The 16614-nt window shown below is 45.3% G+C and overlaps 1 protein-coding gene across 1 annotated transcript in view; it reads right to left on the reverse strand.

Annotated features, from left to right (window-relative positions):
- Positions 1-15939, reverse strand: part of kmt2a (lysine (K)-specific methyltransferase 2A) — a 39105-nt gene extending 23166 nt beyond the window's left edge. The window contains exons 1-5 of the mRNA XM_069669138.1: positions 15694-15939; positions 5469-5541; positions 1957-5327; positions 1061-1238; positions 64-292 (exon numbers count right to left, since the gene is read on the reverse strand). Of these exons, the coding sequence (XP_069525239.1) occupies positions 64-292; positions 1061-1238; positions 1957-5327; positions 5469-5541; positions 15694-15939 (4097 nt within the window). The remainder of the gene's footprint in view (positions 1-63; positions 293-1060; positions 1239-1956; positions 5328-5468; positions 5542-15693) is intronic.
- Positions 15940-16614: the final 675 nt, after the last annotated feature.

Below are 16614 nucleotides of genomic sequence, written 5' to 3' on the forward strand. Positions count from 1 at the left end.
ATCTTTAATACCTTCCATTAAAAATTACAATGATCCGTTGACACAACCAGCTTATCAACTCACTTGCAGCATTGCTTTTTAATGTTTCGCCCTCCAAATTTAGGTTTGTCCAGACAGTTGGTACAAACACCACAATCTTCTGGAACTTGGCAGCCTGAGCACTGGCCACAGCGCCGCGACCGACGCCCCTTCTTGGGAGGAGCTTCTTGCACAGCCTTTTGCCTCGTCTCCCGTGGCTTGATGGGAGGGGACTGAGGCTCTGCCTCCTCTGAGCCTGCTACTGATGACTTGTCTGTAGGCAGAGATACACATGGATCGATGTCAAGATAAATTACATCCTGTATTAATTATTTATCTGACACAGCTTTTGTGTCTGGCCGGAAAAAAGTTGAGGTTTGGTGTTATGCATACGCAGAATTATAAATGTAACAAAATGCTTACACTCTTTCTGTAGAACTAAGTTAACACAATCAAAAGAGGTTGAAATGACCTGACAAACATGGGAATAATATAACTGAGTGGATATGTCACTATCATCAGCTCCTCCAGCCTCACATCACATCACATGTTCCAACATGGCATGAGAGCAGTCAACATAACAGGAACAGCCGGCCAAACTCTGCTCCTGCCATCACCACTTCACTGTGTACTTGTGCTCTCATTGATGACTCTGCTCTTGTGATGAGTCCGTCATCACCACATGCTGCAGGACTTTTTCTGGACTCACACAGATGTTGTGTTATAAATAAACTCTTAACTCTGTTGAGACTGTTCTGCAAATCAATCCGAGTGCTTCATGTTGAATTTGTTAAAAATATCAACCTACTGTTATATATATGTTGAGCAGCTGTGCTGACATAGCCACCGCTCAGAATAGAGATGTCTTTATAATAGTGATACTTCCTGTTGTTCTCATTAAAATAGTCAGGTGCACAGCCAAGTATAGGTGTGACCTATTGACCTACTGAACCTGAGAATTATGGAAATAATTTTAAATTTGCATTCAAGTCTATTTTAATGCTCTAGCTGTATTCCACACGCAGGTCAAATAAACTCTCACCATCATTTCCCATGGAAGATAGGATCTTCTCTCTCTCCTCCCAGGGCAAGGCACTAAGTGTGGGCATGTCGTCAGGGAACACCGCCCGGTTACGGCCGAGAGCCACAGCTGCACGACGACATACATGCTTGATGCGTGGACCGCGGACTGAGGTCTCTGACGAGTCGCTCTCTTGACCCTGTTCAGGTGCAAGCATCAACAAAAAATTATAGAGACATTAGAAAAGCACACTTAATAATAATAACAAACAAAAACAATCATAATGGATTACAAATGTTCAGTGGTGACATCTTATTATGACTTATTATAACTCTTGGGAGGATAATGAGGAAAAAGATGATGTGGCAGAGAAGGACTGAGGGTACAGTCAGATGATTTGAACTGAGACAGGGATTTTATTTCTTAAATTGTTCAATGACTGCATTTAACAATCTAATTTTAAGATTAAAAGTAGAAGAGAAGAGCTCATCTGTTCAGAAGACAACACTTTCAAAAGCACAGCCAGTGCTGCTTTCTGCATAATGTATGAGGCGAACAGAATTCCCCTTGAGAAACACCCTGTTTGGGACTTTCCATTATAAAGTTTCACATTTAGAACAAAGACAGATTTAGCAAATATACAAAGCATTATGCCGAAGTCACTTAGTGGTGGCTGTTACAGTTTTCACACAATATAAATCTAGTATGAAAAAAAGGATAGGAGGCAGGAACAAGCGATCCTTTAGTCTGTATTCAAACTGAATCTGGTACTGTCCTGCAGGGTTATGCAGATGTGTGAGCCTGTTTATTTGTGCTTTAGACAGCTTTGTAACAATCAGGAAATAGTGTGCAACAGGTAGGTTAGGTTAGAGGGGACACAATAACTTTGAGGTGAAGACCCGAACAGAGAAACTAACCTGGACCTTGGTCTGGTCTGCAGGCTTCAGCTTACTCTTCTTGATCTCAAAGAGCTGTGCTTTGGCCTTCTTCAACAGTCCAACCACTCGCTTGTCTGTCACAGGGTGTTTCTCTGCTTGCTCCAGCATTGGTCCAAGAGAGGAGACAGGGAGCTGTTGTCTGCCTGGCTGCCCTGGAAGGCTTGCTGTCTGCTGGCTAGGAACACTTTGCTTCTCTTTCTCCTTTTCCCCATCCTCCATCTCTGCTCCCTTCTCTGACGGTCGACCTTTCTTTGATAAACGTCCTTTAGCGATGGAAATGGGAACAGTGGAATGAATGCCACGCAACTCTGAGGACGCAGCGTCGGAAACCGTGTCAACTGATGTTGATTTTTTTCTTCCTGGAGTCTTTTTTGGAGCAAGAGTTGAAAGAGCATCTTCAGAGTCCCTCCCATCTACAGTAAACAGGCTGGAAGGTGCATTTGGGGAGCCATCTGGGGTTGATACTTTACTCCTTTTCTCCAGCTCCTTCCTCCCTTCCCTCTTATTCTCCTTCTCTTTCTCTCGGTTTTTCTCAGAATCCCTTTCTTTTTCCTTCGGAGCAGATTCCTGGTTAGCTGACAAGCTTTTTTCTTTACCTCCTTTCCCAGCTCCTCGCCCTGTGTCCTGGGCACTGGAAGGAAAGAGGGGGAAAAGTGGGGAAGAAGAGGATGATGTAGTTGACAAAGGAGGTGGGTTTCCAGAAGCCCCCCTCCTGCTATCAGGTGTCCCTTGTGAGGCCAGACTCAGGGATACGGTGGAGAAGGTGCTGAAAGAAGCAGGAGTTAAGGCACTAGTGGCTAGTGGACTTGCAGAAACCCCTGGCACAGAGCCGGAGTTACTGTTGGAGACAGAGCCTGTCAGCACAGACATCTCAGAGGACCCTTTGCCAATGCATATCTGTCCTCCTATTTGGCTGCTGCGTCTGGTCATTGAGTGGGAAGGAGACCGTGGATTGCCACGTACTGTTGCAGGGACCAGTCGTCTCCTTCGCCGTGACGTTCTGCTGGAGCTGGAGGACGTCTGGTGTGGGGAGAGAGAGCCGGGGCTGCTTCCAGACGATGACTGCAGGGTAACAGACTCAAATATCCGGGAGTGGGCCTCGCTGGGTGTAAAGCGAGGAGCACGGAGCAACGGGCTGCGCTTCTGTATTGGTGCATCAAAGCGGGATGAAGAGGGATGTTGGTGGTGGCTGTGTGTGTGAAGAGGGGCAAAAAGACGAGTCCCAGATCCTGCTCCACTGCCCTGTGCAGGGAAAGAAACTGGAGCAGCTCCCCCTGCTCCACCCACACCTTGGGGCAACAGCCCCACGTCTTCTGCTGTGAGAGGGGGAGGACGGAAGTTGTCAAATATGGGCTTGCGGATGAGGCCCTCCTTGGCGTATTTAGCTGAGGAAAAGTACTGATGTCCAGGGTGGGACAGGGACGTCCAGCGGAAGGTGGGCTCTCTCAGGATCGAGCGGTTTCGTTTGTCTGACAAGCTGGACAGAACCGACGGTCCAGACAGGAACGGAGGCATTGGGTGAGACATCCAGGGTGACTGCGGGTGGTGTTCACTGATAGCAGCTGCGTTGGAGGAGGCCGACTGTGGAGGCTGTGGAGGGGTGAGGAGAGGCGGAGGTGGAGGTGAAGAGGAGGAGGAGGCTGTGGATGAAGCTTGTTGGGAATTTACAAGTGTAGAGGAGGACAACAGCACTCCTGTTGGTGGGCTAATGATAGGCTTTTTACCCCCTGCGGTTTCCCTAAGCCTCTGGCTCTGATTTCCCCGGCCGACCCCCTGTCCTCTCCTCCCTCGCCGACTCATCTCTGCCAACACGTGCTCTGGCTCCGGCTCGGAGGGAGGAGAGGGAGGCCGCGAGCCGTGCAACAGGTTGGCCTCCCTCTCTCCCTGCGAGGACGGAGAGTGATCGTCTGGCTCTGACAAAGCCTGCGTGGCCTCAGAAGCCTGGGAGTCGCATGATGAGTCATCCAAGCTGGGGCTGCTGGACCTGGAAGACTCTGCAGAGGAGAGCTGGGAGGAGTGCTGCGACACAGCACTTGAGCCACAAGATGCTGCGCTGCTGCTAAATCGCCCATTGGCGTTGGCATTGTTGGTATTGCTATTGAGCAGATTGGCAGCTGTTGACGGAACACTAGGGGTAGGGGCAGGAGGCGGAGGAGGGGGGAGGGAGTCAACAGGAGCAGTGGTGCCAGTGCTAGTAACAGCAGGTGTAGAGGAGGCCAGTACAGGAGCGGGGGAAGAGGAGTTGGTGGAGGTTGGTTGGGCAGATGTGGAGACAGATGAGGGAGTTGCCTCTAACCGAGCTATCTTCATATGAGGTGCAGGGGTTCCAAAGCTGCCCTCGTCTTCAATGAAGCGCTTGGGGGTTTTGATGATGCGAAGGGAGACGGTGCTGACAACAGGCATGATGAACTGCCTGATGTTCTTCAGCTGGGTCTTCCTGATACCAGCCTCAATGGTCCCTGCTCCACTCCCCCCGATGGCTACAGCTTCCTTTTCCAATCGCTTCTGCGCTCCTTTCTTAGCACGCTGCAGCAACTGTTTAGCGATGGTTGCATCAGTGCGTTTAGATGAGGGGACAATTCTGACAGGCTTTCTGTGGCGAGGGCTTTTTCTGAGGCCCACAGTCCTGCCTGGTTTGGAGGGGGACGGGGAAGCAGGTGGATTGGAAGAGTCCTGGTCCTCAGCACCATCCACAGTCCTCAGCATGGGCTGGTGAGTGTGTGGTTCTGTGCCTCTGTCCCCCCCTCTGGCCCTAAAAGCCTTAGGTTTGCCATCCCCGCATTCGATGGAGTTAGAGAGCTGAGCAGCAGCAGCAGCAGCAGCAGCTGCCTCAGCTTTGAGCCGCTCAGCTGAGGGTGGTCGCCCGCGTCTGCGTCGGGGTACACCAGGCAATGTCTTGAGCCGTGACTTGAGAGGGGCAAGTTTAGTCGCTCTCAGCCTTTTCAGGTTGGTAACTTTGGATTCACCCCGCCCACCTTTGGGAAGCTTTGCCTCAGTGTCGTGTGGCTGAGCGGAGCCCAGGGGCGTCCTCTTGACACCCTTTCTGTCATTGTCCTCCTCTGTGTCCAAGCCCAGCTCTGACCCAGCCGGCCGACTGTCCTCCCCTGCTGCATGGCTGCCTGTAGTCCAAGCTTTTTTGCTACTTGAAGACGGGGGCCGGCCTCTTCTCTTTTCCCCGCTGCCAGGTGGCCTCCCAGGCAGCCTTTTCACCTTCTCGGCTGGCCTTTCAGGGCCCTCCGGTTTGGCCTGTGTGGGGAAGGGAAGGGAGGAAGGTAGATTTGCAGCAGCTTTCTGGGCAGTGAGGGCGCGTGGGGGACGGCCTCTGGGCTTCTTCTCCTGTTGGGGTGGGCCTGCTGAAAAAAAAACAGAGAACAAAACAGAGGACATTTAGTTAGCATGGAAGATCTTGACATGGACACTCAGACTTGCATCTTGAGACAACAGTAAGGTCCCTGATCGACTTGTAGGAGGTCACTTAAAAGCAACTTTACCTGAAGGGGTTGTTGGAGGGCTCTGTATTCTTTTCTGCTCAGTAACTGTTCCAAATCCTCCAAACGCTTCTTCCTGCAGAAAGAAAAGAAGAGAAAAACGAATGTATCTTTTGTGACCATAGGACTGCACAATACATTACAACTGTAATGCTTAAACACAGGGAAGAAGCAATGGTTGGTTAAGAGGTCAAGTTTACAGCATTCATCATGGTTCATAATTGTCAGTTGGCCTAAATGTGCAACACTTGAGTCATTCTGAAGTCCAACTCATATGAAGACCGAGGCTGCGAGGCTATAATGATGTCCTCAATCTCACTTTCGCCTGCTGGCTTTCTCTGGTGCTCTCATGTTTCTCTGGTTTTTGGGATAACATGCCTGCAGTTGGAGAAGTCTCAAACCACAACAGACAAATGTTTATTGCAGACAACCGAATCGTTCTGGGTGACTAACACATTGCAGAGCCTTTCTGCTCCTGGAGGGAAGAGAAAAATGCTAAGGTGGTTGGTCATACATCAGATAGAAAGACAGCCAGGGCAAAGAAACAAAAAAAAGAGGTTCTTGGTCTATTACTAAGTGAGCAGCCATGTGAGGCTATAATGCTCAGCATCTTTTAATCAGTCTCAACTTCGAACAGAAGCACATTACACATTAGACGCACATTGTTCATCATTTTTTGGGAGGAGTGAAATGTCAGGCGAGGAAATGATCTAGATTGCGATTAGATTTATGTCAATAACGATGATAAACTTTGGACATGTTTAACAGGGTGTTGTCTCTTTTTCTCATGGCTGATATGAGGCCATTTGGTGTAATCATATTTGGTAATCTGTAGCTTTAAGCTTGAGGGTGAAGTACTTGCTGGATTACATACCCACTTCCCTCAAAGCTGTGTTTGAGCTGCTGAAGAAAAATTGTTTATAAATGAGAAATAAAGGGGAACCCAGGGGCACGAAAGCAACAGTGAAAATGAAGCACAGTTATCCTCTTAAGATAAAAAAAAACTCCTGACGTCAGTAAAATAATATCAAATATATCGACGGAAGTGGTAGCTTAGCTAGCAGGCCCCTTACCAAACCGCTTGGTTTTACAGGTATTAATTAGCTGAGCTGTTTGTTTTGAAAAGGGGGAGACCTCTACTGTAAATTCAGCTTCCTAATCCAAAAACAAGCTAAGCTCCTAGAAACAAGCTGAGCTAGTATCTGTGGCAGCTCAGCTCCCAGACTCCTGGACATGCTGCATCCACAGAAGAACAGAGCAAACACTCGTTTCTAACATGAAATAACACTGCCTTAAAAATGTATGATAAACAACTAAAGAGCATTTCAATACACTTTATTCTAAAGGCCTTCATCATTAACAGAATACTGAGGTATTCTCAGGCAACTTTTTTTCATCCATCACTCCATAGCCCTTTTTTCATTGCAATTCTACCACAGCGACATAACGAAGCTCAGCCGTTATGCTGACTACATTGAAATGGGTAAAGCCGGCACAGTGTGTGTTTTTATACAGCGCTGCAGAAGCGAAATGTGCGCGAGGTGTAAACAAACTGCTTCACATACACACAGCGCTGTTTCGCCTCTGTTACTACTAGAGGTGGGAATCACAGGGTAACTTGTAAACGCTATATGTGGCCCATGATAACGATAATATCATGATACAGCTATTCTACGATAATTGACAAGACCATCAATCAATGATACATCACAATATCTGATTACCTCTTTCGGCCAATTAATCTGTTCACGTTACCCTCATTCATGTCATAAGTGCCAACATGAGATGTCATGAACTAGTGACGTGATGAGTCAAAATTGCAGGGAATCTGTTTAAAGCGCCATATATTTGTAAATTAAAATCAAGATATTTGGCACCAGCCTATCGATAATTGTATCGTCGGCTCAGAGGTGGAACGGCTTCACCTCATCACTCTGCCTCTGTGCGTTTTACACTGAGGACGAGACGTAACAGAGGCGTAATAATCCCCTTTTAAACTGGCAGTGTAAAAGGGGCTCATGACACTGGTTCCTAGGCCCCATGAGTCCCGATTAATAAACAACTGTAATCAAATACACTACCAGTCAAAAGTTTGGACACATTTTCTCATACAAGAGAATGGGAAAGTGTGTCCAAACTTTTGACTGGTAGTGGATATAAGAAGTTACACCTGATATTTCACTAACTTATTAAATTACTGACCTTATCATGAGTTAATCTCCTTTTTGACTCGATGTATACAACTATAAATGTAGTGCATCATGCCTCAGTAAAGCTTTAAGATGTGCTAAAGAGAACTCACTAGAGAGGATGATTAACATCTTCAGTATCCTCTTTGTACCACGACTCCTTCCAATCAGTGTGTGTGTTTAAGAGTGGAGGTGAGTATGTCATTTCATCATGTTTATTTATAGCAGCGTGTGGGGATGCAGTTGAGGTCTCGTTGGCCCAGTTTGTAGAGCAGCTGCTATCCAAGTGTAGTCCATGCGATTGTGTGCACACAAGTACATGCATCTGATTTGCACCACCTGAGAGTTGTTGAGAGTGGGTTTTTTTAACAGGGCCAAATGTACAGGGCAGTGTAATCCTTGATATAAGCTCGGCATTGATTTCTTTATACGGTAATTCCCCAAAGTTCAAGGACACACCCGCTCAGTCTGTTTTGGAAGTTTTCCTCCTGACCCATCCAAAGTTTTTTAAAGTTTCTCAGTAAATCCCCCTAAAAATGAAGGAAATTTAAATTTGCACTGGATGCAGTTCATTACATTGGGCAAACACCATCCATATTTTAACATGTTGTAGCTGTATGCAGAGCTGGAGCCGAAGCTGTAAGTAAAGTTATATTACTGAATGCTTGTATTAATAATTGGGTCAAATGGCTTTGGCTACAAACTTTTAATGCAGAAAATGTAGCTTAAGTTATTTAGGGAGCAAGCTATGATTTTGAACTGATGGTGGTCTCCACATAGGCCGTGCACTAGCAGCATCTAATCAGATAGATGCCTTTATATCAATCACATCCTCTCAAAACTTGGCGTCATCAAGTAGCAATGAAAGGACTGAAACACTTCTTTTAATTGAGTTATCTATGCTGCAAAAACAAATGTATTACCTAATGTTTTAGGACAGGCATTTACACGTGTATGGGCTTCTGTCTTACTGGGTGTCTGACCAGCAAAGAGGAACTGCTACAGGATAACGATAACAGTCCAAGAAGGGAGAACACACAGCGAAGCTTGTTATGACAGATCCCAAATCCCAAAGAACCAGTATTACACTCAGCTGTAACAAATTACAATGTGGTAACTGATACCTAACAATGTGTGAAAAACACACACAGAGGAAATCTCATTAAAAAACATAAAACCACTAATTTGTGCTACAAAACGGACTCTTTCATCTGTTCTGCATATAAACAAACAACAATAACAGACAGTCAGTGCTGCTGTTTATCCTGGCAGGCAATACTAATTTGAGCATCCGTCATCTCCTTACACTTCATACTCTTCTCCCTGCACTTTCCCTCTCTCCTCACAGTGGTAGCAGCATCCTCTCCTCTCGGAGCAGGCTGCTGCTCCTGGTTGGTGCTGTTGCTGAGCTAAGGGGGGCGGAGTACCAACGGACAGCTCTGACTCGCTGGTATAGTGTGAGTAACAGTCAATGACATCACAACATGCTTTACTGGAGGCAAGTGCACAGGCTCATGTACACGCACACTCATACATGCGCAAACGCACCCTGTGATCTGTCAGCCACACACACACACGTTCACAGATAACCAAAAAAGCACACCCCCTTCTCGTGAACCGCACAGCAAGATGTAAACAAGTAGAACATAGGAGTAAGGATGCGGGGGAGGGGAGCACAGCAAAGGCAAGCAAGCAAACAAGGGTGAGGAAAGGAGGAGGGCTGTGGGAGGAGGGTGAAGAGGAGAGAAAAAAAGACAAGGAAGCAGCATCTTGACCACATGCATCAACAACAACAGAGGGAGCGCAGTCGTCTCCTGGGAGCATTGAGGATGAAAGGGGTTTGGTTTTTCAGCACGCTCGTGCAGAAGCTTGCAAAATCCCAATCTAAACAGGCCTCCCACACACAACAAGGCTCCCCCCTTTTCTCCCCCGTATTCCTGTTCACAGCCATGCTCCCGCACACATACTCATTGCTCGCTCGCTCGCTCGCTCTCCGCCCACTGGCTGCCGAGCACGGAGCAGCGTGTGAAACACAAGGCTCGCCATGAGCTCAGTAGTAGGGCAGGCACGGGGAGGTAACTTCAAGAAGTAAACAAACAGTGTAGTAGACTAGAAAGGTAAGGTCACATTGCAACATGCAGGGGGTAAAAAGGTTACTGCAAAGACCCGAGTCTCTCTTTTCTCCTTTTTATTTCATCTCTTCAGCTGAGGAGAGTACGAAGATGTTTTTGAACCCAACTGTTTAAGCTCTTCTTCATCTTTGCTGGCTGTCGCTGTCACCATCAAAACACAAGCATTTCTAACTACCCGCTTTTCTGCCACATCTCATCTAACCTAATTAATGCAGGGATTGCTTGGTATAAAACACACAGAAACACAGAAAAGGAAACTGTTCTGATTCATTGCAGGAGCAACATTGTCATTTTCAGGAGTTGCAGGGGACCGTCCCCGTGAGCTAGGACGGATGTGATATGGGTTTGAGGTTTGTTTCTGTACCATTTTGACGCCACTTTCGCTCTCCGAGTTATCTAAAGGGACTTTTGCTGTCTTTCAAAACAGTGTTAAAAGAAATCACACTGGGTATAGAACATGGGCTTTAGATTAGGGACCAGTTTCCCAGTAAGGGGGAAAACAAGACTTTAATACCGAAAAGTTTCTTGTTTAACAAGAAGCTTTCTGAAGTTCATCTTCACTTTAGTAACTTAGGAAATCCCAGACTAAGACTGACTAAGATGAAGTCTAACCACCAATGTGTTGTTTTTTTATATGTTTGTTGTGACCAGTCAACTTTTTCCCCTACAAGGAATCTTGATATGCTAATGATTGAATTTACATTTACCAGAAAAATAAAGGCAGCAGTATCTTATGAAGCACATGGGTGTGTAAAGGCTTGGCCAGGGTTCACCTCCGGTCTCAAAACAGAAGCTTGTGCTGCTTAGTTGTGCTCTAACTAAGGAGACAATCTTTCGCTATACTCAAACGTATTTTGATTGTGACATCTTCAGCTTCTGATCCATTTTATAAAATGAAATGTCAGATCAACTTTCCATTTATAAAGCACTGTTAGACGGGTTATTTAATCTATTTCATTGCTGCAATGTTTCAAGCTTTCCAGCTTTCTAGCAAACAAACACAAACGTGTGTCGATGTCCACATCTGTTATTATGCATGTAGCTAACATTTGCTTATATAGTTAGTTACCATTGTCAAGTTTCAAATTAAAGACTAAGGACGTCTTCACTTTAAAACGGGAAATGACCCTCAAAATATTACAATCATTTTAAGTGTACCTGAAATGTAGTAAATGTGTAAAAACACACAAACATTGTGTGATCCATTCAGGGAGCAGTTTGACGATACAGAGCACGGTTGGCGGATTTGCAGCTACCAAGAAAACCACATCAAGATGTTATCAAACAGACAAACAGCTACTTATGCAATCATACCAGCCACCTTAACAGTAACAGAGGCTACTTTATTACTTTTACTGCAGGGTAATTGGTAATCTGTTTATTATGTAATATTCTAACTTTATTATATTTGTAAAAAATAAATAAATAAATAAATAACTGCTATTACATCAGCAGCTGTATGCTGCAAGTGGTAGTGATTGGTGACCTCTAATAGATGAAATATATTGACTAATGTATTTAAACCATAGATCATACTCATGATAATTTTGGGAGAAAGTAAAAAAAAATAAAATAAAAAAAAATAAAATAAATGTGGCATCTGTCTAAAGCAACAGCAAACAAGAAAGCTCAATCTTCTATCTACTTTATCCTAACAAGACAAATGTTTTGAGTTTGATTTAAACCCCAGACACGTCTGTTATGTGACACATGCCTCAGCCACACGTCAGAAGTTATCCTCTTTAAGACAGGCTGAGAGGAAATATATGTGGTAAGAACCCCATCAGGCAGTTTAAGGCTAGAGAACACCTCTTAAGAAGTCATTCCTCCCTATTAGACAGAAAACAACATTTCCTTGACACATTTTAGGAAGCTTTCCACTTGGATTTACTGTACAGACGCTCATGCCTCATCCCTTCCTGGAATGTAAATTAGTGATGAGCTCATACTCCCAGATGCCCCCTCTCTGATGACACATCTCTTCAAAAGAGCCACAGAGGAATCCCAACAAATACCAATAAAAGTAACATGTATGACAAATATTAAGGAATGATTATTAAGGAAAGTCAGAGATCTATCTTGTTTCCTTCCTTCACTAGATTGAATTACACAGCTGTGCTGCTTTGTGACCCCGGTCAGCCCCAAACAAAAGGTGGACATTTGTTTTTCCAAGTGTCCCGACACTAAATGCAACATTTGCTCAGCAGCACTCAGACCAAAACAAACACTTTCCGGGGTGCGATGCCTCCTCTTCCTACACCTAACGCGTAAGGAGTCGAAGAAGGTCAACGGACAAAGACAGACAAACTGATTGGCACGTGTGTGAGGTGTCTCTCTCAAACACACACACACACACACACACACACACACTCACGTAAACACTCACACAGGCTGGCAGGAACCCACAGACACACACACCCTCCTACCAAAGCAAGCATGCAGCATGAATTGAAGTTCTAATCAAAATAAAGACAAAGAAGACACGCCTACTCCTGAGTGCAATAAGGGACATAAAGTCTGAGGGACACCCCTAACCCTACACACACACACACACACACACACATACACACACAAAGAGTAAGAAAGACAACACAATTGCCGCCTTTCTCCCAGTCAAGCAACTGCGAAAGCATTCTGCTGTAGCAGAATAAAGCCATGGATGGGAGGGTCTGTGACTAATTCTCCTCCCAGCGTTGTCCCGTTGGGAGGAAAGGGGGGGATCACCCCGCACCCTTTGATATCCCTGCCTGTGCTCTTTCAGCCGCCCGCACTTTGTGAGAGCTAGAATAAAAGCAGACACAAAGCTTCCTGCTCCAATCCACACGCTGTCTCGGGGATGGGTAAGCGGGTGGAGGGGGGGGGGGGGGGGGGTCTTCCATTTAAATAGGCCAAACACCTGCTGGACTGAAGCCTCTTCCGCTCAAACACACTATTTCTCTCAAACCAGTGAAGCAAAGAGACATTTGGGTTGATACATCTATTCAGCTGCACTTTTGTAAGAATGATTAAACATCGGTAATAATATGTAAGTGGGATGGATGCAGCAGAAGGCCGGATATAATGGACCGAGAACAAAAATGGAAAATTATGCAAAGTCTGTTGAAGGTGGACAGTGAGATCAGGGGTGATAAGGGAACACATTTAAAGTCAACATGGACTGCACCCGGCACCAAAACAAGCAACGGCAATTTGGACGGATCAAGAAAATGAATTCCCCAAGCACACACAAAAGCTAACAAATGCCTTCATTTGGACAGCAACGGCCAACAAGCACCCTTTTGAGCCACCCCAATAGGCTTAGTAATCCATTCCAAAGTGGCAGCTGTCAGAAGAAAAGTTGCTCTGCCTCTCAGACGGGGTTGTGTGCGTCTGAAGTGGATTTGGGTCTTTCTGCCTGGAAAGAGGAAGGAGGGGTGGCCAAGTGTCCGGCTGGCGCTCTGTTCAGGGTCGCCCCGTGAGCTCAGCAGGCTGCAGTCAGCACGAACAATCCTGCCCTGCTCTGGCCAGACAGGCACTACACTGCTTCTCAATGAAATCACCATGCTGTGTACGCAACTTCCATAGGCTTCAGGTTCCATGGGGATTTAATGGTTGAGTCTGTCTCAACACATCCCAAATACTGCTCATTCTCCGGATCAACTATTTAAAGAGCCATCTGCCTATAAGAATGATGTTTCAAATTATATATATCACATGAAATGTTTTTCAGAAATATCATTAAAAAATAAAGGAAATATCCAATCTGTGTCTGCAACCTTTATGTTTATAAATGTGCACTAGGATTAAACTTTCCAAATACTGTTATGCTCTCCCCATTGTCTCTCAAAGAACAGGTGGAAGAGACTCAAAAGCCATCTAAACACTAAGTGATTTTTAATGTACTTTTTGTTCTCAAGAACATCATGAAGAAGCATTGATGGAAAGCAAAAATGCAGTTCAAAATAAATGAAATCTTTTAAACGAAATCTTTCATATAATACAAAATATTGCTTTACTTTGAATTACTAGCAAAAAGAGGTCAGATAGTCCTAGTTAGTTCTGAAGGGATTCGCTCACAAATATATATTTCAAATAAAATGTCTAAGTATCATTATTTTTTTCCAATATACTACAAAATTTGACAATTGCGCAATAATAGCAGCTATTATAAACATGTTTCAAAATATATGTAAAAACCCGAGCATATTTTAAGTTAATAATAATAATTAAAAAAAAACAAAAAAAAAACATGTGCATGCAAATACTGCTGTGCTTCAACCAAATAAGCATTTCGTCCTTTCCGAGACTGGGTGAACTGGAGCTGGTGGTAAACATCCCCACACAGTGTACTCCCACTGCAATGAACGCATGCTGCTCATCATGAAGGAGGAAGATGGTAGTTCGCTAAGGCGAACACACCCCCACATCACACGGTCCGTCAAGAAGGGGCTCGTTGTTATTGTAGCCAGCCCTGCATGCGCACTGTCACTAGCAAGTCTCGTTTCTCTGACAAACCGAAGCAAATTCAGACAACAAACCCTATCGATATACTTTTATCAGCACTTCCAACACTGTCGAGAGTGTTTTTGAGTGTGTAGCTAGTAGCAGACGTCATCTCCGAGTATAATAAACCCGCTATTATTTTGCTACTAGCTACGTACTGACTGTGTAGAGAAGGGGAAAACATGTCCACCTCCCATTTTCCTATGCATCAGCAATAGCCCCGATGGCTAGCGTGGCGTAGTGCGTAGCATGGTAGCGGTCCTAGCTTAACACTAAACAGCAATGGAAATGATTTAGTTTGGCGTATGAGCCTCGCCAACTTTAGCTGCGATGCTTTAACCCGCTACGTAGCAATATGCTGTCCGGAGGCAAACACGACCACCTCCAGAGCAAACATTCAACTTTAACATCAATTAGGGCAGGAGCATGAAGGTGTAGTTTTAGCTGTGTGATGTAGACAGCTAGCCTATGAGCTAACCAATCAGCTATGTTAGCCAAGCCTCGCTTGAAGGTTGACACCTCACTGGAAACAGTCAGCCTTTAAGCTCGTGTTGTAGATACTAAGCTAATTAGCCGTCAAAGAACACATAATATAAATCTGGAAGCAAGTAAAGTGCATAATGAGCAGACCGTTGTTGCAGACAGACGCTAAGTTTACGTTAGCCAGTTAGAGACCACAATAGTGTACTCTCGCCTCCTTCAAGTTAACATGTCTTGTTTTCAAACATAATACACGCTACCTTGAAGGTCCCGAACTATTACACCACAAGTAAATGTCGTTATGATAAACACAGATGTTTGAACACTATTTACAATAGTCAAATAATGTTCATGCTAATACGGTGCGATAACTTTTACTGTGTGTTGATGTACATGAATATGAAGGCTTCACATCAAGCTAATGTCAAGTAGCTAACTAGTAAACCAGTAGTAACGGCTCAGTCAGACAGTGTATGTTAGTTACAGTACAGTTGCTATGTGTTCAGTTTTTTGTTTGGTGTTATTAACAAGATAAGAGCAGAATTTACTCTCAGTGTTTTGGTTGTGTTAGCAGACTTACGCTAGCACCACTTCATCCAAACTGTGTATTTAACGTTAGCCTCTCCTCACACTCTGAGGTGAAGAAAACTTTCTTTCCAGTAGCACTGTTGGGACCATAAATCTAACAACCATTTGGTGTTTGTGGTGTTTATAACTCACGTTATAACACGTTACTGAAGAGTTTAAGGCCACACGATCAACTCAAAGTTAACTGAGCATCCTGGAAATGACAAGTTTGCTCATAGCCTCACTTAACGTTAGAGGAGGAGAAGATGGTCAACGTCTGAGCTCAGAGTAATCGTTAGCTACTCATCAGGACTGTGATAAACGGCTCCCCGAGTACACCCTGCAGCTGTCCCACCGAGGCTCCTGTCCTGTGCTTACCTCCCCGCTGCTCGAGTCACTCGATTCCCCCAAAACATCCCGAAATTTCTGCAGGTTGCTCCCGATAACCGAGGAGACCTGTAGTGCAGCATCAAACCCGGGTCCGAGCCCAGCTGCGTTGGGGTGGGCTCCGGAGACATTCTGCAGTGAGGCAGTAACCCTGATTCGGCCCGCTCTCCTCCCGGTACCGGAGTTGCTGCTCCCTCCGGGCCGAGCGGGGAACCGCCACCGACAGCTGTGCGCCATTTTACACTCTCTGCCTGTCTGCCCTGCGATCAGAGATACCTCGGTGGGCGGAACCCTAACCCAGCACTCCACATAAACAACCTCTACCACAGCGCTGCGCTCTCACTGGCCGACACGTCGTTATGCATGTTGCGGGGCGGAACTGAAGAAACCCCGACAATGCATTTTCTCAGCGGCCCTGTTCACACTGTGCATGGCTGAATCCAAACCAGGTTCAGGGGCTTTGCCCGGGAAAGGAGCCTCGCACTTGAATCACAAGGAAGCACAAGACCGTTAGCTCTCAGTGCGATTTCTTACACCTGAAAGAAAATGGGAAGTTTTTGATAACCTGCAAGACAAACAACAGAGATAATATGCAGCATATTGTAAAAGTTACCTGTATATGTGTGTCGAGACAGGGGCTGATTTCTACACTTCCTTTTAGAAGTAAAATTGTCTTTTAAAAAGTGACTGTAAAAATGCAGGAAATAAAAAAATCAGCTTGAACAGGTGTGTTATCTGGGGCCTGACCTCTGCAAACAATGGACACTGGGACAGCTGGCCCCATTCTTCACTCCTTCAACAAGTCCTGATAAGAAATAAGCCTCTGAATCACTTTTATCTGGTGTCTCCCAAAGTACTGATACTCCCAACAATGACCTTTTTGTAGAATCAAAAACATTCATGCAATACATT

Source organism: Semicossyphus pulcher, unplaced genomic scaffold (genome assembly GCF_022749685.1).
Source record: "Semicossyphus pulcher isolate SPU_LCO1_2020_fin unplaced genomic scaffold, fSemPul1.0.p SCAF_19, whole genome shotgun sequence".
NCBI classification, from domain to species: Eukaryota; Metazoa; Chordata; class Actinopteri; order Labriformes; family Labridae; genus Semicossyphus; species Semicossyphus pulcher.